General features: G+C 35.0%; 1 protein-coding gene across 1 annotated transcript in view; it reads left to right on the forward strand.

Annotated features, from left to right (window-relative positions):
* Positions 1-26,118, forward strand: part of msk (importin-7 msk) — a 66,175-nt gene that overhangs the window by 30,827 nt on the left and 9,230 nt on the right. Inside the window, exons 15-21 of the mRNA XM_089251014.1 lie at positions 3,055-3,152; positions 7,076-7,168; positions 10,346-10,429; positions 13,762-13,898; positions 15,748-15,893; positions 23,748-23,813; positions 24,611-24,868. Coding sequence (XP_089107140.1) covers positions 3,055-3,152; positions 7,076-7,168; positions 10,346-10,429; positions 13,762-13,898; positions 15,748-15,893; positions 23,748-23,813; positions 24,611-24,868 — 882 coding nt within the window. The remainder of the gene's footprint in view (positions 1-3,054; positions 3,153-7,075; positions 7,169-10,345; positions 10,430-13,761; positions 13,899-15,747; positions 15,894-23,747; positions 23,814-24,610; positions 24,869-26,118) is intronic.

Here is a 26,118-nt window from a genome sequence, read left to right on the forward strand (position 1 = left end):
CTGTAATTATGCTTGAATTTGAAAAATTGAATTTTTCACAAAAATCGTTTAACACTGAATAGTCCAAGTCAGGGTATTACTGTACTGAGACTTCTATAACTTTTTCTTGAGCAATTTGAAATTTTTTTTCTTAATACATTGTGTTTATCAGTTTCATATGAAGCACACAATAGTTCATAAGGATATCTAATACGTTATAAAGTTAATTTAAAAAATCTCAATGTGTAAAATTTGGTCTTGAGTTGGATTCTAATGATTTTTATAGTAAGCTGGCAATTTCAAGATGTGAAATGATTAAAATGAAAAAAAAAAATTTATGGAATTCAATATGTGTTTCAGTTTTATTTTAGGTTACAATTTGGTGAATTATCCGCTTAAGTCCAACTCGTCACAGATCACTAATAAATGCAGTAGAACCTAGATTATCCGAACACATCGGGACCAAAGGATGTTCGGAAAAGTGAAAAGATCGGTAAATCGATTTTGAAACTAATTCGATAATGCAAAAGGAATAAATTGTAATTCTGCAACACATGATACCCCCCCCCCCCCCCGGCAAAAACTGTGATAAGAACGTTTTGTTAAGAAGACGGACTTCTCCCTCTCATTAAGGCATGCCCACCATAAGATTGAGATGAATTCTTCAGATGAAAAAAAAAAAAAAAGCCAGCTAAATCTGCTCCCATTCATTCGTTTTTTTGCTTGTCAATCATTTATAACTACGTAAACTGTACCTGGAACTGTCGCTGCTTACATCTATATCTATCACAGGTATAGTATGTACAATTGTTTGGAAGTGGGTTATTGTGAATAGAAGGAAGCTATCAAGTTGAGAGATAAGAGGATTCAAGTTCCATGAAATACCAACTGTTGAGCATCATTGACTATAGAAAATAAAATGAGAGGATGAAAAGGTGTTCGGTTGACCGAGTTGTTTGGAAAACAGATGTTCGGATAAACAAGGTTCTACTGTATCATCTGAGAAAGGAAATACAAATGATGGAAGTTGAAGCTTTTTTGTTGTTGAGCCCATCTAACCACTTTGAACAAGACAATGACTAAAATTTTTTTTAACACATTAGAATAGTGGAAAATCAATCATTGATGGATAATGTTATTAGAATGCATAATTGGACTAGAATCATCAGATTTGTGAGAATTTATAATTTTGATATGCTACATATTTATTTAGTGAGCAGAATGCTGCTCGCTAGCTGAATTTGAACTTATTTCATTAAATTACTTTCCTTAAACATTTGTTGATATCACCAGGGGTCTAGAGTTATTTGTATAAGGTCCTTTTTTTGTTTGTTTTTTTTTTTGTGAAAAAGTTATTTTAAAAATGTGCACACATTAATTTTGTGAAAAGTAATTTTGGGGGAAAGCAAAAAAAAAAAAAAAAAAATCTAGTTTATATTTTATAAAAGAATTTTATGAAAGGTCAAATTTAAGGTTTTGTTGATTTGCATTTTGTGAAAGGTTTGTTTTTCGGACCCAAGAATTTCTGTAAATGGCCTGAAAAATGTGTCCAAATTTCAACTAGGCAGACCCCAATCACAGGACCTTCAACGTGGTGATGATCCACACTCACCCGAACCAGTCCATCATGCAATTGAAGGCTGTCAGAACTGTTTGTGGAAATTGTGTTGATAAAATCCATTCATCCAGTTATTTTTGATTAAAATTAATCCAATCTATAAGTGTATGCAGGATGGTCAGTTAATGGACTGACAAACTCAGAGGATTGTTAGTACATAACAAAGGGAACAAAAATTGCAATGGAACATGTTGTCACAAACCACGTTGAGAAGGTGAAAAACGCATACAGGATTCGACATCATGCTAGAACGACAAAAAGTACAATAATAACTACAAAAAGATTTATTTGATTAATTACAAGTGTTGGAAGTGGCGGCCGCTGATGCCATATCTGGCAAACGTGGAGGTCAAAAGCAACGGGTCCTGCACGTCCAATCCACCTCCTTGGGTATATAACACCATGCGTTATTTGCGATTTTCACCCTCTCAACATGGTTTGCGACACCATCTTGCATTGTAATTTTTGTTCCTTTTGATGCCTATTAACAACCCTCTGAGTTTGTCGGTCAATTAACAGAACACCCTGTATAATTGATTCATCAAAATTTTCTTGCTTTTCTGAAGAATCCCCATAAGAGATTCAACTCATCATTTCGTCTTGTGCAATTATTTTGTGGAATCAATTAACCCATTAATGACGTCTTTGATTTTTTTAAAAACAAAAAATAATGAGTGGAACCACTTCCACCATTTATTGGCAAAGAAAAAACTTAAAATTTGGAATGGTAAATTTTCTTACCAACCGGCGTTAATGGTGTAAAGTGAAGGGCATGAGTATTTTTTCTTAAAACCTCATTGGATGAATTTTATTTGTTTGGTTTTTATGTGAGGTTAGGGTCTCTTCACCCCCAACTGAATTTTCCTTAATATCTTCTATTTATGATGAAAATCAAAATTTTCGGACTTGAAGATCATTTTCTGTTTGAGTTTGTCCTTAACAATTCTCCAATACTAGTGATTGGGTCTTCAGGAGAAATGGGAAAACTAAAACAAAAGTCAAATTTTCCTGATTCCCGGGTTATACTTATTCCATCGGGTGGCTTGGCCTGCACTATTGTCTTCCAATTGGTCAGTTGATCCCATGACTGGCAGTGAATCAAACATTTCTTAGGTAGAAATATTTTTGATTCGCTGCCAATCATAGGATCAACTGACCAATCAGAAGACAATAGAGCAGGCGAAGCCATCAGAGGGCATAAATATAACCTGAAACAATTTGACATGACCCTTTCATCATTTCTCCTGAAGATGCCAACCACTATTGGTGGAGAAACGTTGACGATGAACTCAAAGATGGTAGTCTTCAAGCCCGAATAGTCAATTTTCATCAAATTATAGCTGCAAAAATCTTATCAACTCTTGTATTTATGTTTGTAAAATTCAATGTGCATCACTCCATACAATTATTTTCATTCTTGAATCATTTTTAATGTATGAATATGGATTTTTTCCTAGATATGATGCCAGCACTACATAATTTCATCACAGTTGATACTCCAGCATTTGTTAGCAATCAGAACCACCTATTAGCTCTGTATAATATGTGCAAAAGTGTAAGTATATCTGAAATTTGATTTTTAAAATTAATTTTAATAGAAGTTATTAATTTTGATATTAGTTGTTTTTTTTTTTTCGATTTAACAACTTCAAGAACTTGAATTTTGGGTCTTTTTTTTTTTTTTTCTTCAAAAAATCAATTAATGCATCTTTAAAAAAAATACTAATTGATGCACAGATTGAAATTCGATTTCACAAATTATGAAATACAAATTTTTGTAAACCTTTCACAAAACCAGTGAGCTAAAAGTCCATTTTTTGGTAATATATGGTTTTTCTAACTTTGTCAAGTAGGAAAAAGCTGGTATCCAGTCATTTAGACTATGCTAATATAGTATTCATATTCACTGCATGTCCCCCCCCCCTAGTTATTGGGAATTCTTTTTCTTTTTTTTTTTAGTCAATATATATATAAAATTCCAAACACACTGAACTTACTAAGGTTTTAATTATTTTCCAGCCAAACATATTGGACTAATAGAAAGAAAATCCATTATATTAATTGCCTATTAAATTAGTTGCATTCAAAAATCGCAACGTGAAAGAAATGTAAAATGTTTTTTTACATTTTTGAAAAATATTTTGTACTAATTCAAGGAGAATTTTTTTATCCTATGCATTATTTTATAAAATGTAATTAAGGTGAGAATGCGAATAAAAGTTCTGATTTTCTTGGAATGATTGAGATGCAGGATGGATCTCTTTCTATGCATACCAATGACCTTCAGCAAACCTGTTTCTCCCCCCCCCCCCCTCCCCAAGTCTGATGGAGGAGGTAGGTAGATATGCAGGTGGAGAGATGCTAAACTGGTTTTTTTCTTTTTTTTGCTGTCCATATTTTGTTGGCTATGGAACAGCTCAGAAATAAAAAACATTCAGGGAAAATAGTTATGCCTACTATAATCTCTGTGCTTTGAGTGTTTGTTGGACTTTTCTTTTAAATTTCCAGACGGGTGTCTAGTTTCTGTATTTTAGTTGAATTGCTTATTCAACAAAATAATATGTGAGAATGTGACAAAGAGCAAGGTGAACATAAAAATTACTTTTTATATTTCTATCTAGGTTGTTACAGAATTAATAATTTTTCATGTTTTTATCCTATTTATATTTACTTATCCAACATATTTAAGATTTTTCTTTCCTTTTTTAAAAAAAAATTACAAGTAGTAACTAGTAGAACAAGAGACTAGTGTATTCGAGTTTGACAATGTAATTTTGTTAATATAAGTAGATTCTTTTCACACATCATAATTTACTTTCAGAATTATGGTTCTTGTGCGTGTATATCCTCAATAGTAGAACAAGACTCTTAGCTAATTAGTTTATTTAACTATTTTATATAATAGTTACTGAATTAAAAACTTAGTTAATAACTAATACAAAGACCACAACAGACAAATTGCCTAACGACATGGCTGAAAAAAGATGCCCATAAAAAATATGAAATTTCATATATTACTAAAATCAGTAGTTCAATATAAAGCATATATTACGAGAAGAAAAAACTAATTGATACTATGTAACACACATATAATGGTTGTCTAAATCTAAGTATGGATAGCTTCTCAATGTATCCCACTATGTTTATCATACTTTTTCTTGAACGTGTTAATTGTGTTAGAATTCATGCCCCCGGAGGTAAGCTATTACATTTATTAACAACCCTATTCGAGAAAAACTCTCTGCGATGCCACAACCTGGAATTGTCCCTTACTAAATTATAGTGGTGCCCCTTGTTGAAAATGTTGAGTGATGGTGTATTAATCACCCGTGGTCCATCGAATCCACCCCCATTGAAAATTTTTAACACTTCAATCATATCCTCCCAAAACTTGCGCTCTTCCAATATAAACATTTTTACACAACCAAGTCTTTCTTCACAGCTCAAGCCTTGTGTGCCCACAAGGGCACGTGAAGCTCTTTTTCACCCACTCAACCAAGTGTCTCTCTCTGTAAGTATGGTCTCCAAAGAAAAACGGAAAAATAACTTTAGGAGAATGCTAAAAGACCCTTTTTTAAGAATGAAACTAAGCATTCTATTTGCTTTTTTGACCACCGCTGAACAATGCTCAGAAAACCTAAGCCACTTGTCAATGGGAATTCCCAAATCGGTGGCCTTAGTTGCATCCGGATGAGTAATACCATTCAACTCGTAAGTGAAACATGAATTGTTTGAAATTTCACTATTAAAACTGAATTTTCGACATTTTTATTTGACTGAAATAAGACAATCATAATTCCTTAATGTTAATGCAATTTGCATGTATGTATAATACCCCTTGTTTTGCAGACACCCACAAGACAAACATAAAAAATACCCTTGAAATGGGAGGATTTCCTATTGAAACTAATGAAATAAACCTAGTTTTGATAACATAACTGTATGTAAACTAGTATTGTGCATTCTTTTATACAAATACACGAAATGAGAAAGAACAATAATATTCTTTTAAAAAGTTATGTATCTTTAATAAATTAGCATTTCAAACTCTAAATTAAAAATGAGTAAATGTTAAATATAAATTAAGAAAATCCAATTTCATTTTAAAAAAGAATCATGATTTTTATTAACTGCGATATAAATGTCCTTGAGTTTTAAAATTTTGTCTGGAAAAGTGTTTGAATAGTCCTTGAATTTTTTACTTCCAAGGAGTATGAACTATGTAAAACAACCAATATTTAAAGAACTGATTTAAATAGATTATCTACTGTTAAAACAATACATATATTTAGCAAATCACTCTTTTATCAAAACTATAAGCTGCAACCACTAAGTACAGTAAACAAAGTTTTGCAATGCTTTTACGATACAACATGGGTTATGATAAAATTAGCAGTGTTGAGAGAGAGCTTAATAATTGAGAAATTTTGGCACCATTTTTAATTGTGGAGGCTCATTTTGGTGGCTAGACTTTGAATCAACTCCATTTCATTTACAGTGACTATGGCGTCATCTAAAATAAGAAATTAGAGTATGTACCCAAGTCACCCCAATTAATGGTACTAGCACCCGAGTGGCACAGCGGTAAGATGCTCGTCTGCCACTATAAAGGTTGCCATCAAGGTCCATGGGTTTGAATCCCAGTATAGAATGTCAGAAGCAAGTTCTTTACCTACCGAGCCTGGGACGATCACCGATGCACAGGGTTTTCATTTCCCACCCAACTCCACTGGTTGGAAATTGCAGTATGGGGATATATGACTGGAGTTAGTGTGCTGTAAAGTAGAAGTAGTTTATGGTACTGATAAGACATTAGGCAGTATCCTGGCATAAAAACATTTTTTAAGGCGAAATAAAAATTGGCACATATAAAATTGATGGATTTTGAACAAAGAATTTTTATGAACCAACTCAGGAAAAAAAAGTTATTGAATGAGCCACAGGAGTTGAAAATTAAATCTTGAAGCCATGGCTTGTTACAGGAAATTTGTGGGGAATTATGGGATGGAGAATATCAACACAAAGAACGTGACTGTACAGGGATTCTGGCAATGAAAAAAATGGTGTTTATGAACCCTTCCAAATAGAGGGGTTTTTCTTGGAAATTAAATAATTTGGCTGTAAAAGAGTGGTTACCAGTTAGAGTGGGGGTTTTACTGTAATTAAGAGTATTATATTATGGTATGGTTTTATTCGCCATTATGGAATTAGTTTTAGGACCTTTGTGCCCATTAACCATTGCTTCTATCTTCACTGTTTTTGACTTGTTTTAACTTCATGTCCTTGTTTGGTCACAATTTACTCTACATTTTAGATGTAGCCTCTCCCCTATTTTTTAAGTTCATCTGAACCATTTGTTTTTATAATGCCATAATTTTTTCCTTTCAAAAATACCTTTATTATATTTATTTTACACTGTGTTGGTTTTGTTTTGCATTTTACTGTAATAGTTCAGATTTTGTTTTTAATTATACCCAGGTTTTGAATAGCGAGTCAGGTGAAGATGCGGAATGTCATGCAGCAAAATTATTAGAAGTAATGCTTCTGCAATGTAAAGGTCAGATCGACCAAGTAAGTTCTCGTGATTCTTTAATCTTTGGAAATGAATTCGTTTTAGGTTTTGCTTGTGTATGCACACACTATATATATTCAGACCTGTGCCAACTTTCTCTGGATTTAGGCCGGAGACTCCAGATTTTTTGCCCTTTCTCCGGCTGTCTGGATTTTAGCAGAAAATTTTATTTGGAAGAAAATTTTTGTTTCTTTTGGAACGAAATTTTTCTAGATGTTCCCTCAGCTTTCATGATGTAATATCAATGGCTATGGTCTCCGTTGGGAAAAACACCTATAGAGGGCAGCCGTAGTTTGCAGAACTACGTATTTAGTTGAAAACATCACTTCTGCCAAGTAGCCACCAAAAAGTATCTTGATGACCACATTTAAGCAAACTGGGAACGACGCAACTTTTTTTACTTAGCATTTATCGGGAGTGGTCTTGGCTGCTGATATCTCTGTATAAATTATTGTATTCAATTAACAATCATGCTGCAAACGCAATAACAGATTGATTATACACCACATGATATTCGATACCACTGGAGCTTTTTTCGTCAGCAGCTTTATATGTTTTGGAGTTATAAAAATATAACAACTACTTTTTCGAGAGTTCGTATACCCAAGATTATCCATCACTACTATCACATCCACGATGAAGGAAGATGCCCCTTATAACCTCCCAGAAATTTTGCTTTTGGTGAAAATCCGTGTTTGGAACTTGCGATTGCATAATGGTAATCGACTAAAAATGTGATTTTCTAAAGAGTTCAGATTTTGAGTTGGCTATTCCTTTGAAAAAAACTTCTGGTTGCCACAGCGATTGCACAGACCTACAACACAAATATGCATACATTGAACTTCAAATGCACGCATTACCAGTTTGGAGAATAGATGCAGGGCCCTAACTGGGAGGGGCAGGCGGGCCTAGTGTTCTGGGCTCTGGACTAGAGGGGGGGGGCACCAAATTCACCCTTTATAACTGCTTTTTCTACATTACATGGGTGTGCCAAAATGTGTACTTGCCCCGTTTGAGGAAAGTATCTATTTGCATTGCTAGATAGATGGCACCACCTACAGAATATGCCAAATGCTGGGCACACACACGTGCAAGCACACTTTTAAGTTTCTCCAACACAAATCTGACATAGCTCCCATATTCAGGTGTTAAAATATGTGGCAGTTAAATGGCGACAGATCAGAATGGTGGACCATCAGGGAAGGAAAATAAAATCATTTTACCAGGATAACCAAAGTATGAATAGGAAATGAGAAGATAAGTGTCTGAGAGAGAGGAGAGAGAGAATTTGATTTGCTTTAAATTTGATCAGAAGATATTGAAAATGCTAAGATATCTTTAACGAAATGTAAAATCAATCGTAAGGGAATTTATACATTGATTATTAGTAAATATATAAATTTGTGCCTTCAACTGTTAAAGTGGATCCTGCTTATAACATCTTTCCAAAAACTGTCATAAAAAATGTTATAAATAGGAAAACACTTTAAACAGGAAATCTCAATGAGAATTCCTTATTGTTAGGACCATGAAAATAAGTTGTACTAAGTGGAAAAACATTCTAAATGGGAGAAACGTTATAAGCAGGATCAGCTGTATATTTGTTTTAGATTTATTACATGAGCGGAATTCCATATGTTGAATTCTCAGTGCTAATGAGCTGCTTTGCAAGTTTTTCGTACTAGTAGACAATGAAAGTAAATGAACCTTGATTCATAGATACCTTCTTCTCTTATGCAGAACATGACCCACCACTCAGTCTCAACGAAGAAATATATGTAGGTGATCAAAGAACTGGGGCATGCTGGAAAAGAAAATTCAGAGATACCAGTGAATTATGAGGGGGGGGGGGGACATATGCATAAGCGACCCTGGTAAATTAGAGTCCAGTGGCATCTCTGATGTGCTGTAGTGAAATCTAAAAATTTTGTTTTACTCTTGAATTTTATTTTAGCAGTTGCATATAGAAAATTTTAGGTAACAATACAAATTTTCCAGTCATGACCTGGCACCTGGTATTTGTCGAACCTTGATGTACACCAGTGATTCCCAACATTGGCATGAATGTCCCCTGGGGGGGGGGGGATGATGGAATGTTCCAGGGGGCAGTAGAAGCTATGGGTATAACACAAGATCTTATGGGTTGGATTGCATTGCAGGGGGAGGGGGGGTGGTGATAGGAGAAAAAATTTTCTGAAGAAGGGAGTGATGGGACAAAAAACATTGGGAAACTATAATGTACACCAATGGGGTATAAAGCATGAAATGATATTTAACTATATTGGTCATACCATGCATAGTAATAAGTTTGTTCAGATTAAAAAAAAAAATGTTTATATGTATAAGTTTGTACCTAGAAAAATGATAAATTTGAAAGTGTTTTTTTTGTAGAAATGCAGCAGCATTGCATAAGACTCATAATTTCATGATAGAAGACAATGCTGTCATTGAAGCATCTGTCCTGGACTTCTTCTGTTTTGCATATAGAAATGTCCTTTCCACTTGTCAATACAAGATTCATCGAAAGACTGGTTATTTGTGAAGATGAATTTTCTTCCTTGTAATCTTCATCTTCACAAATAACCAGTCTTTCGATGAATCTTGTATTGACAAGTGGAGGACATTTCTATATGCGTGTGGCCATCTGGTTGGCCTCTATTTCTTTATAATGATAGCATCTACCTCTGCTGGAAAAAGCAGGCATATAGGTTTCCCTCCCCATGACTAGGATCATACTTGGTTTGTTAGTGAACATTAACTGTTTGAATTTAGGGGGATAAAATTGTGGGGAGAAAGTGATAAATGGTAGGCAAGAAATGCTTTCCTTGTCCATGAAAAGTTCTGTGTATATTTTTGCTTTCCATTAACTTGAATTGTGATTGTTTGACATGAGGACATGCTCTGAGCATTCATTTAATACAGGTAAAATATATTTTTTATTCCAATGATTTTGTGATTACTGTTATTTTGTTACTTTTTTTATTCCCAGTGGTTTCAACTGTTTTTTTAAAATTGTACTTGGTCCCTTTCCCCCACCACTTACTCTGGTCAGTCAGGTTTCCACTGTTATTGAACTATCTCATAATTTGTTATTTGTTTCATTTCTTGCAGTATATGACTGTGAATTACTTTTTCATTTTAAAGAGACTTTAAATCCTGATGTCTGTATGTTACAGTGTATACCAGAATTCGTAAAATTAGGATTGGAAAGGTTAACAAAAGAAGTGAAGACATCTGAACTAAGAACAATGTGTCTTCAGGTATTTATTTCTTCTCAGCTTTAAGTATTCTCAGCTTTTGAAAATTCCAACCTGTAAATGTTCATTTTAATATGCAAGGTATTTGAACTAAAGGTATCCAAAAATAATGACTTATAATTAGAGAAGCAATCATGATTAGTTATAAAATTTAGTTGCATCAAAGAGGGCAACTGCTCAGTGGGTTTGCAGGTTGATAATAGATAATGTGAGCACTGTTTGTAACTCCAACATAGTCCAAATGGTATTTGATCTTTTGCAAAGTGTTAAGTAACATTTGGGGTTCTATATAATCAACTGCTGTTGAAAAAAAATGTTGCTACCGATGTGGGAGACTCCATATTTCACTCAGTTCATACACAACATTCAACATTTCTAGTTTAATACTATAATGACAAATTTCGAACAACCTAGAATGATGGTAGTGTTCATTTTCACTGCTTTTGGAAAAAAAATCAATATAAACAACTTTTCTTAACAAACTTTTTAAAACAGTATCTATTCAGTCTCTTTAACTCAATTTTTGCAATAAACCCTTGTTTAGGTAATTTTTTTTTTTTTTGGAATTTCTTACAAAATAGCTTGTTATCAAAGACTAAATTTATGTATTTTGTTTCAGTACAATGATCGTGATTCTTTGATCCCTTGTTATTCTTGGCTTCCTTTTCATTTGGCAGTCCACTGACAATGTTTAAAGTATAATATGCTTGAAAAATATGTGAAGAGAAAACCATGAATAGCTGCCAAATCCTTAGCAATGTCAAATATATGCATCTTTTCGATGCCGATCGCATTGTGCACTGAATGAATATATTTTGCTGAAAATGTCACTGATTTGTAGAGCAATAAAATTTCATAATTTCTGGCAAAAGTTTCCTTTGTCCACGGTTTCAGTTTCGAGTGTGCATGATAGTCCACACCCAGGTTTTCGCTGCTTACCAACTGTAGAATTATTTTTTGCTCAGTCAAAAGCATGATACAAAGGTTTTTAACAGCTGGCTGACGTGAATATATATTTAGGAAAGAGAAAATTCAACTGCCCTTGTGGGAATCGAACCCATGTCCTTTCACTTTCCTGGTGAACTAGACTACAAAAGTAATCAAATATCTCAATCTTTTTTTGGAGCTCATGTGCACTGAAGAGGACCGTACACAAATGGCCAGACTTAACTCAGGCCAAAGCTCACAATTGCTGACACTGCCACCAGATGGCGACTTATCCGAGGATGATGCACTCTCTTCAACTGCCCTCACTGAAAATCCAACCTACATCCTTTCACTTTCCGGGTGAACACCCTAGACCACTAAACTACAAAGGCATCTCAATCTTTCCTAGGAGTTCGTATGTACTGAACAGGACTGTACATGGACAGTTGGACCTTACTCAGGCCAGACCTCACAATTGCTGAAAACTGCTAAATGAATTCTCTTTCCTAAATATATCTTAACATCAGCCTGCTATTAAAAAACCTTTATGTATGGATAGTGGAGAGTGACATCATCCTTGAATAAGTTGCCACTGGTGGCATTGTCAGCAATTGTGAGCTTTGGCCTGAGTTGGTCCGACCATCCATGTACAGCACCGTTCAGTGCACACGAGCTCCAAGGAAAGATTGAGATATTTGGTGCCTTCGTAGTCTCTAGTCTAGTAGTCTAGGTCATTCATCCAGAAAGTGAAAGGATGTGGGTTCGATTCCCAGCAAGAGCAGTTGAATTTTCTCTTTCTTAAATATATCTTCGCATCAGCCAGCTGTTAAAAGCCTTCATATATGGGTAGCAGAGAGTGACATCATCCTCGGAAAAGCATATGTTAAAATAAAGGTTCCCCCACATCACATTGAGCAGGACCCCTAAGCTAAGGTCTTTGGTGGGGCCCCTGGAGCCCCTCTACAGTTAATTTATAGTGCAAAGAAACAAAAAAATGCTAATTGTCTCTGCCGCTGCACTGAAGCTCTGTCCATGAGTAAAATCGTGAAAATTCTTTTCATCGTGTGACGCTGTAACAGCAATGCAGTAAAAGCATAAAGACCCATACAAATATGTGCTAGATGAATCAAATAACATACTATAACAAGTTTTTTCAAAAAACTACCTTTGAATGGTACAAAATAGGTTCTGAAAAAAAGCGAACACTATGGTGGAGCATCTGTTTCCTTGATATTAATATTTGCATAAAACTTCATTTCTGCACATTTTGCAATCATATCACATAGCTGCCAAGTCTCCCGGATTTCTACTCCATCTCCCGGACTCCTATGAAAAATTCTTAAAATTCCTCTTCAAATGTCAACCATGATTACAAAAAAAAAAAAATTGTTACTTTTGGGAGAGAAATTATTCTCAATGAATATACTTAAAAAAAGACTTGGTTTTTAACCCTGAGATGACATCACAAGTGTAATATAAATTGTTGCCATTGCGTCAAATCACAAATAAAAATATTTCATTTTCAAGGGGGAAAACGAAATTCGCCAAACCACGAGTGTTAATTCTACCTTTCGACATCTGAAATTGGTGAGATGACTTATAGTAGCTTTGACTGTATGTCCTGTTAGGTCTTTGTGTCTCTTTTTATGTCCATTTGTGATTCTTTCTGTTAGCGTGATTTGATTTGAGATACTGGTTCTCAATCATTGGCGACTTGGTGCTAATCAGCAAGACATCAAGTGTTTAAGGGAAAAAATGTTTACAATTGCACTTTTATTAATGAAAAATTCCTGGTTTTTAAAAATCCCTTTTATATTTATTTTTGTACGGAAGTTGGATCCAAGCAAAAACCTCCTTAATTTCCTCTCTCCAAAGTTGACAGGTACGATATTAGTTAAATATCTCAGTATTAGTCAAAATGACTGCAACCGTTCTAGGTAGAACTTCATTTTACCACTAAACTAAGAAACCTGCAATATTTGTATTTTGGAAATTCAAAAGTCTTAACAAGATAGAAAAGTCATGAAATTTCAACAACCTGAAATAAACCGTTTGGATGTAATTGCTTGTTAAAGTAGCTTTGTGATCAAAATGACAACATCCATTGTTCCAGTGTTGAATTCAAACCATACACTGATGCTGACATTGTGGCATTTAAATGCTGATTGGCTGTCAGCACGTGACTGCTGTGAAAAGTAGCTATAGACAGTGAGCATATGCTACCTTGGATGAAAAACTTTGAGCAGTTCCCAATCGATGCCACGGCTCTCGCATGTTTTTCTCAGTGTAAGCCATTACTTTTGGATACCTTTTACCTGGACCCCCTGTACATTGGGTAGCATTTAGTTGAAAACAATTTCTAATCCCACTTTTAATGTTCTAATTTTCATATATTTCTGCCGTTATAGGTCGTTATCGCAGCATTGTATACAAATCCTAATCTGGTCATGAAAACACTCGAAGAAATTCAAATTCCTAATACTTCTGTGTCCATAACATCACATTTCATACAGCAGTGGATTAATGATACTGACTGCTTTCTTGGGTGAGGACTTTTTTAAACTACACTGCTCAAAACGATTAGGGGAGCAAGCAAAAAAGTGAAGAAAACCGTGCGAGACAGCCACGTATTGGCATACAATGGATAGTACACGCGTATCAATGCGCAATACAGAAAAAAGACTTAAAAAAATTTAGAATTAAGCTTTAATTTATTGAAAATATGGAAAAAACATGAAAAGATGATTTAGGGCAACAATTTGGTTACATGTAAACGATAAAAAAAGTCATGTTTAGACATGATGCATGAGTTTTAATAGGGCGTGTGGTCTCCTCGAACAGCTAAGACTGCCGCACACCTGTTTGCCATGGATGCGATGAGGTTATCGATCAGACTTTGGGGAATACTGTTCCACTCCTCAAGAAGTGCAATCTGCAAGTCTCGGACAGTAACAGGCGGCCTTGGTCGCGCAGCAATGCGTCAGGTCAGGAGAGCACGCTGTATTGTTTCAGCTTCAAGCATGTTCTCCACCAGATGAGCTCTATGCGGTCGGACATTATCATCCTGGAAAACAAAGGAATCTCCAATGGCTGCAACGTAAGGGATGACATGAGGTCGCAGTATCTCGTCTGCATACCTTCGGGCCGTCAAAGTGCCATTCCGAATGATATGCAGGTCCGTACGTCTGCCTATGCTGATTCCACCCCATACCATCCAACCAGCTCGTCTGTATTGTGACCTTTCACGAACGAATGCGGGGTTATTTCACAGCCTTGCAACAACACTTCTGGTGACTCCAACAGCGTCCGCGACACTACGTTGTGTTTGCCCGGATTCCAGTCTGCCTATAACACGCCATGCCATGGATTCCGGTAAATCACGTTGTTGAGACATCCTCAAGTCACCTTCTCAAAAAAAAATACTGCGCAATCGAATTTCACAGTTACGGCAGTAAAACAGACGTTTCTGCAACATCCCGATTTCTGCCCTTATCTCCTTTTTCTGGTTTTTGACGTCATGAACTTTGACTTGCATATGAAGTTTTCTTCTTCCGTTTCCTGCTAGGCTTTAAATTATGGATGATTCATTTTATGTTACTTATCGGTATACACCTTTGCGTAATTTTGTTAAAACCATGTGCTCCCCTAATTGTTTTGAGCAGTGTATTTATATTTTTTCTTTTGTCAAGTATATTGTGTTTAAAAAACTTTGTATGCAGTGGATCCTGCTTATAACATTTTCGAAAAAAAAACTGTCATTAAAAAGCATTGTAAGCAGAAAAACTCTTAAAATGGGAAATCTTGATGTGCATTAGTAACATTGGTGCCAATGCTTCTGATTTTTCACCTTCATTGAAGACTTCCAGTCAGAAACCAAATTCTTCGGATTTTTCGTATCTTTATAAAAAAAATCCTTAAAAATCCTTGTTCTCAAGTGAAAAATTCTGAAAGAAACTTTTAACTGCAATTCTTTGCATACCACATTATCTCAGGAAAAATAGGGGAAATTAAGATTATGAGTCTGGAGGATCTATAATTACCACCAAATATGATGTCAAAAGTGAGCAAAGTTGTCAATTATTACTTTTAAAAAAGACGTAATGGCGATAAATACGGGAACATCTTGATGAAAGCCATTTATATTGTCACCCTAAGCAATCCCCAGTTTCCTCTTTTATTTGCATGACATGCTTTCTTCCATGCGAAATATTTCATCACTGATAAGTTAGATTTTTCAAGTCTGGCGATTGGCATCTATGCAGTAAGAGGTGGAACCACGAAAATGAGTCATATTAAGCGGGAAAATGTTATAAATGTGAGATCCAATATATATGCAATCAGAATTAACTTTAAAAAATTTAATCTATTTTATTTTGATTTAAAATTGTTTTCAGGTTACACGATCGTAAAATATGTGTGCTTGGGTTATGTACATTAATTACAACGCCAGCTTTTAGACCAAAAATCAACAATGATATTGTTCAAAAAGTTGTTCCCTCAGTGCTCCTCCTATTTGAAGGTCTTAAACGAGCATATGCATGTAAGTTTTCAAAATTCTCATGATATACTTTGTAGTTAATGGTTATTTTCCAATCAAGAAATTATCTGCTTTTTAAATATTGAAAATATATTGTTTTTTTTATGTTGAAGTTGATGAATTGATTTAATTTTATGTGCAGTCAGTTCTCTGTGTTTGCAGATTTCATATTTGCCACCAGTTTTTTTTAAAAAAAACATGGTTGAGGTGTAATAATTTTCATATCGGAACAAAATATAAGTTGAACATGTTAAATAAACATTTAAAAAATACCTCTTAAAAGTTTTTCTGGTGCTAATGAAAATATTTATACAAGACTGATGTTTAAATATTTCTAAAAGTGAAAAACTTGTAAGGAAAATTTGAAATATTGACAAAATTGCTGTGGTTTTCCATTATTATGCCATCGATGAGTCTACAGTCAAATATATCAAGAAATAAGAACTTAAGATTTAATAAGCCGTTGTTGTATTATATAGCCCTGGATCCACTTATATCTCATGTAAAAAATTTAATTTTTCTGTGGATGCAATAAAAAGATACGCAAGTTATGTATTGCATAACTTGCAGACTATAGGCATCATTATTTAACCAGCCATTTGGTTAAGACGGCATATGCTGTCGTGAAGATTGTCTAATTATTTCAATTTTTTAAACCCAATTAGTAATTTTTTCAATTAGAATTTTTGTTTTTGATTCACAAACAGTAAAAAATGTGGCCAGTTTCAATGTAGTCATAAATTTTAATTAGGAAAATATATTTTATTAGCTTCAAACTTTTAAGAAAGGGAAAAAGAAATTAATTGCCCAGATGACTGGTTAACCATTTAAAGGCCAATATTCCATAAATAGAACATAGTTCTTATTTACAAAAATATCAGATAAAAATTGATTCAAACATTTGTTTTTTATCGTGTATAGAGAAGAGTTCAGAGTATTTTTTGAAATAAATTCGAAAACTTCAGGTTAATAAAAACTTTTTTGACAGTATTTTTAAATTTGAAATTTTTTGGGCATTTTTTCCCATTTTGATTAAAATTTGCCAAAATTTCAATTTTGAAGTAAATTGAAAATTATTGAGTTTCTACCATTTAATATATCAAAGTAAATCAATTATTTTTTTTGTACTGTTACACGTGAACAAGCTACGTGCATTCAAATATGCATGTTCTATTTATGAAACATATTGGCCTTTCAGGAGAGCAGGATTCTAGCAATATCTAATGTGCAGTGTGCTGCTTCGACTTTCCCATTCGAACCCCAGGGTGTTGTCATCATTTGGCATGTGTGTGGGGGCAAATTATGGGTAATATGACAGAGGAATATGCTTTTTTGGGGTGAATTTTTTTTTTTTTGTTTATATTTATATTGGTTGAATAATTTTTTTATTCTTGCATTCTTAGAAATACATGTTTTTTCTCATACACATAACCTCAGACTAATCAAACCCTGATCGATAATCGTAGATAGTCATTAAAAGAAGCTGTAGGATATTTGAAAACTTTTAGATATACATAACTAGTAGGATATTTATAACTTGCAGATATATGCCAATTACTTGCTAATATATGCCAATTACTTGCTAATATATGCCTATTACTTGCTAATATATGCCTATTACTTGCTAATATATGCCAATTACTTGCTAATGGAAATGGGAACATTATGGATGAAGGTGTTATTGTTGAAAATTATCTAGTGACAGCAGTTCCAACTGATGTATATGGAATGCTGGATATGTTTTGCAATAACGAGGATGGGAATTAGAAACTCCCAAAACGCATTCTTCAAAAGATGTAGGGCATTAGGTAAGACAATACTGAGCTATCCAGGAAAAAAACCATTGCATGGGATAAAAAAAAATTCTTCCTAGAATCCGATCAAAACCGTAGCTCTGGATTCCAACATTATAGCACATTGGAAAATTCATTCAGAGTTGCGAGAAGTGGATCTTATTTTCCATTTGGAATCCCAAAGACAAGTAACAATGAACCTTCAACAAAAGAAGGAGGGATTAATTATTCATCCAGGTCCATGTTGTCAACTGAAAAATGCCATGTTATCTGATGGTCATTATATTGTGTCTGCGACGCAAGGATGGAGTGCAGTTTGCAGAAAAGCACTAAATGGTACCAGTGTGACCAACTGGTCCATTAAAGATTTCCTTCTTTTATTATGGACATTAGAAAAAAATTTTAATTTTCTGCACATTTTTATGTTAAAAAAATCAGTGTTTCGAATTTCAATTTGTAGTAGAAAATAAAAAAATCTGTGTGATAACTGTACTCCAGAAATAAAAAAATCATGAGAATATAGGCGATACCAGTTTCCACTTTTACAAGTGCCAATTGTGAAAAAAAAAATTTTTCTTCAAATTTCAAAATTGATTATGTTTAGGCATGCAAAAGGACAGCGAATTCCAAATTTGAAAACAATAAGTGATTTTGTTCATAGTTCAGCCTTTAAACGGTTAATTCGTAAATCCGTAGGGTATTGATGAAAAAAATATTGCATCTTCCAGTATTTTGTATGAACAATAAAAAAAGCTGAGACTACGAAACACTTTCTGGATTGTTAATAGAGAAGTGTTCACTGATTTAGAGAAATTGTAGAATTAATAAATAGTTCAGAAATCGACAGAGCAGGGATAAATCGAGCTGACTGATTCCAGGGGTCTGTCCAGACTTTTTGCACAGGGTCCTGTTTTTGTGAAAATGTACCTTATTTTTGTGAAAACGTTCAAAATAGCAGTGAAAGTAATACTAATTAAACAGCAACCTCATTTACCTATTTATTACTTTATACAAAAAAAAACAAAAAAAAAAAAAACAATCTGTGTGTCGTAGTCTTTGCATTACTTTATTTTACGTTAATTTGAAATCAAATTGAGTTTCAAGTTAAAAAGTGAGAATTGCTAAATCTTCAGAAAAATATAAAAACGTACCAACAATCATATCCTTATACGTCTATTTCCAGTCGATTTGAAAATATCAATGATTGAAAGGCATTCAATATCTGTAAGCTTGTCGGGTCCATTGAGTATGATCCGAAGATGTCTGTCGAGAGTGGTTAGTGACAATTTTGATCTTAAATCGGTGCACGCAAGGTTCATTTGAGAAAAAAGTCTCTCGACAGATGCTGTTGATGAAGGTATGATAGTGCATAATGATAATAACTTCATTAAATTAGGATAAGCAGTCCAGATGCTTGCATCATTCTCCAGAATTGTCAAAACATCATTTGGAGAAAAAATTTTTTCCAGAGTTTTTTTGGCCTCACATTTCTTGTCTTCTCTGAGAAATGCACTTGCTTCATTATTCTTTTGTGTCTCAAAATACAATTTTGCAAGAGATATCTCTTTATCAAACCCATTCTTTTCCATCATACCTTCAGATGCATTAAGTATGGGTTCCGATATTTTCACAGTCCCCTGAAATTCATTTTGCTGCTCTCCACCATAAAATGACAATAATATATCCAGGCATTCTTCCGTAGTCTCCACTGTCTTTAAATCTAAATTCATTGTGTGAAATATATCAAAGGAATTTAATATTTTGTTTTTCACACCAAATGCAGCCGACATTTCTTCCTGAAAATCATAAATAAAATTTTGAACAAAGTTTTCCTTAAATTCCTGGATTATGGTGTCTGCACTCATTCCATACTTTTTCTTGCTTCGTTTTTTCCTACTAAGTTCAGTGCATTCTTGGGAGAAGCACAACAGATCTTTACACTGCTTGAAGTTTTCCCCTGTATGTAAATCATTTGCAAGCACTTCAATTTCCTGACAAACAACTAGAACCTTTGCATTAATAGAGCTAAACATGATTGTAGAGCCCTGAAGCCACAAGCTAAATCTGTTTATAACTTTGAGGAAGTCAGCCAAGAACAGAATACATAGGAGAACATCTGTATTCAGAAGTTGCTCTCTAATCCCCTTCAATTCAGGCTCCTGAGTCTTTGAGAAAAGATTATTGAGCGTTTCAGTCAACTGTTGGAACCTATCAATCACTCGTTGGCATGCAAGTCCATGAGATAACCACCGCGTAACCGAAACACTCAACATTTTCAAAACATCTACACCATACACATTTTGCTGAATATCTAAAAACACTTGCTGTTTCTTTGGGCTGTAGTGAAAAAGCTTCCATAAGCTTATGAGAACGGCATCCACAGCCTGTAGAATGGGATATTTTTTTATCAAATGTACAAAAACTAAAGCTAGTCGATGATTTCTGCAGTTGACATAAATAGAATGAGGTGCTAAGTGTCGTATACGTCTTTGTACACCTGATATTTCTCCACTCATCACATTAGTTCCATCCAAAGCTAAAAACAACAAGTTAGTGATTGGAATTGCTTTTGCTATAAACAACTTCTCAATGGCAGATGTAACAGATTCTGCATTTGTCGCAGTTAGGTTCACAAGACTGAGGAACTCTTCTCTGAGCGGACTTCCAGCTATCTTGTAACGCACTATTAAACCCAACTGTGTTCTTTGTGCTTCGTCAGTTGCCTCATCAGCTATCAATGTAAAGGAAGTGGCTACTTGCAAAGACGTCAAAGTTTTCCTCTCTAAATACAAAGATATTGCCTCTGTAAGATTGTCTACTGACACATTTGATAGATAGGTGGCATTCTTGCCGCATGCAGCAAGATAGCATTCTATTTCTTTGTCACCAAGATCCTCACCAATGAACTTAACTACAGAAGAAAAATTATCGGAGACTGCCCATTTTTTTTTATCATGAAGTACAAAATATTTATATATTTTGTTAAAACCTTCACATTTTTTTCCTTAGTCTTCTGCACAGCAATTTCAGTTTTTTCTGTAAACAAATACAAGGGGTTTTTGGATGCAGTTTTTGATGCACTCACAGCTTGTTTGTGTTTCTGGCTATATATATGCTTGTTGACACATCGTGTTGGGTGATCACCAAATTGCACACCTTGGTCAATCCAGGGTCCCTTATCAAAAAATGTAGAACATATTTTGCAAAGAAAGCCAGATGCAGAAATGCTGTAACATAGCCAACTGTGAAGCTTCTCAAAACGTGCGATGTTCAACAAATTCGCTACTTTTGGACCCATTTTTCTAGCTTCTGTAGATGAAATTTTCTTAAAATCCGGCTCTACCGACGAATTCGTAGCATCGTTCAGCGCTTCCGATGAATCAGCAATGTCTTCCACCGCTTTCGACGAATCGGTAATGTCTTTCGAAGAAACGGAATTGTCTTCCGCCACTTCCGATAAATCGGTCATCTCTTCCGCCGCTTCCGACGAATCGGCAATGTCTTTCGAAGAATCCGAAATGTCTTTCAGCGCTTCCGATAAATCGGTGATCTCTTCCGCCGCTTCCAACGAATCGGCAATGTATCGCGCCGTTTCCAAGGTTTCGACAGCGTGGTTCGAAACCGATGAAGGAAGCAATGTTTCAGTAATTTTTTCCGGGTTAGCACAATTGGAATTATCTGTATCTGACGTCTTTTTGGTGACGTTTTCAGATCCTCGTTTAAAAAACGATGTTATGGAGCTGCATCCCCGAACGTCAGTTGGCCGTATTTTTTTAATGTAGTAATCACTATTCCTTGAATTTCCACCTGTTGGTGGTCGACCACGTTTCATATTAAATTTTCAAAAATGAAAGCGCAATACAGGAAAAAAAACGTGCACAAAAAATCCAATTCTACAATAAGCATCAACTACGCCGATTTTACGACTAACAAGAGGTTGTGATTCAAAGACCATTTGAGGAGAAGTGCGGGACTAAAGCGTTTGTATAATGGCATAGGTTGTGCGATAAAATATCGGACGCGGTCAATCCGTGGTCAACCAGCGGGATGTCCTAACAAGAAGCCTAGAAACAAGGAAAGCCCTCTCAAGGTCACGCTCTTTCTCCGATCGCCTTTTCAAGGTCATGTTTTCCGGTATCCAACCAACAACTTCTATAGATAAGATTACTCATCTATGGGGGAGGGGGTGGTGGTGTTGGGCCAACAATGCATGCTTAAAAAAAAAGATCAACGGCTTTCTATTACGACTAGGGTCATAACCAAAGCTGCATTAAGAGAGTAACTTACAAGCGGCTTTGGTCATAACTGATAAGAATTTTGTCGCACAGCAGTCGAAAAAGTTCGTTTTTTACGACGTAATTTTCATGAAGGGTTCGTTTTCTGGAATTTTGTGATGGATCCGTTTATTATCCTTCAAATTTTGTGAAGGGTCCGTTTTTTAGCCCCGGAATTTTGTGAAGGGTCCGTTTTTTAGCCCCGGAATTTTGTGAAGGGTCCGTTTTTTAGCCCCAGAATTTTGTGAAGGGTCCGTTTTCCGGACCCAAATTCCGGCTGGACAGACCCCTGGATTCTCATACTGAAACCATACCCTGTGAAGATTGCGAATTAGAAGTCAAGTTCATTATGAGCAACATAATAAAAGGCTTCATAAGTTTAAATCTGCAAAGTATAATACTCTAACAAAATAACTGGAATTCAGAATAAATAGCTAAAAGACATTATGTTGTCTTAAGCTTATGTTGTTTCCAGAAAACATTGCCTTAAATCACTCACTCCCCCCCCCCCCCCCAACCACTTCTGCTTCTTCCACGCAAAGTAGATACTGTAAAAATGGTATGCCTAAAGAACAACAATTTTAGGGTTTGGGTTTTGGTTACTTGTAGATTTTCCATATATATTCACGTTCACTTCACCCCCCCCCCCCCCCCCCCAGATTGTAACCCCCCAAATAAGGAGGGATGACTTTAGTTAATTATCAGGTACATCAAATCAAAACATTTTCTGGATATTATGCTGACGTAAACTTGGGAAAAAAGTTCAGTTGTCTTTACCTGGAATCTAACCCATGACTGTACATAAGAAAGTTGATTTGTAAAAAATTCATGTTTTCTAACACTGAACATTTCTGTCATTTGTTCATTGCCTGAGTAAAATCATTTTGACATGGTTTTCACTACTATAGATTATCTTAAAAACTACATATTGTTTTGAAATTTTTTATTTTCATTTAAAACTTGATGTTACATTTTTTGTGGGGGGGGGGGAGAGAAAGGTCAAATTTTGAAACATCTACGACAAAAACATTTTCTGATGGAGTTCTTAGAAATCTACACTAGTGAAAAGAAGAAAATGAATGAAATGAAATTACCATGGCAAGACTTTTATGGAAAACTGTCTGTTCTGATATGGGAAGTTTTTTATTTTCTCCAGTGTGAAAGGTCATTTTTTAATCTCGTTTCTCTCTCAATTCTCCAACAGCAGCATTTGTTGATCTTCTAGTGATATTTTCATTTTTTGAGTTAGTGGGGGAGGTTTTGTAATTTATTGACTTGTGAAGATGTTTTGATACACTGATGTTCAGATATTCTGACATTTACAGGACCATAAACATTTATGTTGATGCTATTATATTGTGCTGGCGAAACTAACACATAACTGAAACTAACAACAGCTTTTGAACCCAACTTTTCTCTGTTGTTCATCAACTTTTTGATAAACTACTTAACTCAGTTTTTCTCACCAGATGAATTTGATTTAGTTAAGCTAAATATATGTTAATTCTTCTGTGTATAATACCAATGTATATGTCATTGCAACTTTATCTTATTTAAAACTAACATGTATATATTTTTTTTGATGCAAAATCTATTTTTTTTTCAATCAAATCATAGCCCAAACGATTTATTCAATTTTCCGTGCATGTATCAATTGTTTAAAAAAATTGTTTTACAAAAAATTGGTCTCCCAAACTCATTTGTCTAATTTCCCTTTTTCTCAATGAATTATTACAAATATTATAAAATATTTGCACCAAATTGACTGCTAAGACACTATTTCTTTGTAGATAAAGCGCAGGAAGAAGCAGAAGAATCAGATGAGGAGGAGGAAGATGATGGTGAATATGATCATGGTATGAATTTTATCGACATTTCTCTCTATCATTGACATCTGTTTTTATCGATGGCATTTCTATTACTCTCTCACCCCTTCACGATAAAAATGAGATCAAAACTGCACTGCACTGCAAAATTAAAACAGTTGGTTGGTTTAGAGAATATTTGTTTAGAAAATAAGAGATTTTCAAGCAGTGTAAAATTATATATGTGCTGCATTCCCTTGCATCTGCAAATTCCCAGCATGCTGCAAAATTAGGGAGACACTAAATTTTTAAATGATGGAGGCTGGCATGTCAAGAAAAGCAATGTTTACTGAGAATTACTGAATACATTCAGAAGATATCAGTTTGTATTGAATTTTATGAAATGAATAAATGGAAAAAAAAATGTTTTCTTTACCTTTGGTTTAATCAGAATTTTTTTTATAATTTGAAATTATAAACATTGAACATTGTTACATCCTCCCCTTCCAAAATATTTTTTTCCAGTCTGCCATGGTACTACAACCTCCATTTGGGGCGGTGTGTCACCTTTCTCAAATGACCACCTTTTTTAACACTGAATGGCAGTCTTGGAGAAGTTTCACCCTCTGTTGATTACTGTTTAGAACTGTAAGCTACTGCTGGTATTCAATCAAACCTTGAGGGCAGAAAAATTACAAGCTGTTCTTCACTATAAGATTTTGATAGAAATAGGAAAAACCAAATGACCTGAATGAAATATTTTATTCATGTCGTGCTCGCTGACACTAGTTTTTTTTTGTATTTAAATATTCAATTTCAAATAGTGTTAACAGTGCATTTACTTTCAGACGATTTAGCAAGTGATGAAGATGAAATTAATGATGATGCTGATTACCTGAGAAGTCTTGAGAGAAGTATCAAAAAGAAATCTCCATTTACAGTCACATCTTCCAGTATACAAATCGATGATGATGAAGATGACGAGGATGACGACGACGAGGATGATGATGGGGCTGAGGAAACAGCTCTTGAGAGCTTTACCACACCCATAGATGAGGAAGACACTATTGTAGACGAATACGTGATGTTCAAGGAAGCAATGCAGTGTACGTATGTTATTTGAAGTTGTATTATGTTTAAGTTTGATTGTAAGCAGCACTAGTGAGAAAATTAAACAAGCACAACTCTGACAACATGAACACATTAGGGGTCACGCATACACTCAGAAGACTCATTCTGGCATGTACCAATTCTGCGGAGGAATGCATACAATCTGCATTTGTGGTTGAGTAGTAGTACAGGGTGGGCAAAAAGTCTGTAGAAACGTTAAAAATTCATAAAAACATGAAAAATAACCGAAATAAAAAAAGGTTTGCATGGTCAGCATCGCTAGGTCATGGAAATTTTTTAAGACAAAAAAAAAACAGCCGATAGGTGGCATTGACGTACACAAGTCAAAGAAAAAATATCTATCCAGTCCATCCAATGTGTCAGAACTGAAAGATGCGATCTGCCGAGAGGTGTCATGTATACATCCAGACCTGCTGCACTCTGCTGTTGCTGGATTTGTGACTTGCCTGCAATGTGTTATCCCCTGTGGTAGTGGTGGTCGTGTGAAACACATACTGCTTTAATAAATGATTTTGAGGCATTCTGTTCGTTATTTGTTTACCTTTTCTTTGACTTGTGCACATCAGCGCCACCTATTGGCTGTTTTTTTAGGGTTCGCCCCCTGCGTCTTAAACAAAAATTCCAGTGACCTAGCGATGCTAACCCTGCAAACCGTACTTTATTTAAGTTATTTTTATGAATTTTTAAAGTTTCTACGAACTTTTTGCCCACCCTGTATTAAATTGGAATTTCGAATCTACACAAAATGTTTGGAATTTATACACTGAAGAGCCAAAAAAACTGGTACACCTGCTTAATATCATGTCGGGCCGTGTGAGCCCGCAGAAGTGTCGTAACATGGTGTGGCATGGACTCTACTAATGTCTGAAGTAGTGCTGGAGGTCATTGACACCATGAATCCTGCAGGGCTGTCCATAAATCCGTAGGAGTAAGAGTGGGTGGAGATTTCTTCTGAACAGCACATTGCAAGGCATCCCAGATATGTTCAATAATGTTCATGTCTGGGGATTTTTGTTGCCAGCGGAAGTGTCTAAAGTCAAAAGAGTGTTCCTGGAGCGACTTTGTAGCAATTCTGGACGTGTGGGGTGTCGCATTGTCTTGCTGAAATTGTTCAAGTCCGTTGGAATGCACAATGGACATGAATGGGTGCAGGTGATCAGACAAGATGCTTACGTACCTGTCAGAGTCGTATCTAGATGTATCAGGGGTCCCATATCACGCCAAC

This window comes from Pholcus phalangioides, unplaced genomic scaffold, assembly GCF_987345545.1.
Source record: "Pholcus phalangioides strain wild (caught in Gottingen) unplaced genomic scaffold, Ppha-v1.0 ptg000024l_1, whole genome shotgun sequence".
Taxonomy (NCBI): Eukaryota; Metazoa; Arthropoda; class Arachnida; order Araneae; family Pholcidae; genus Pholcus; species Pholcus phalangioides.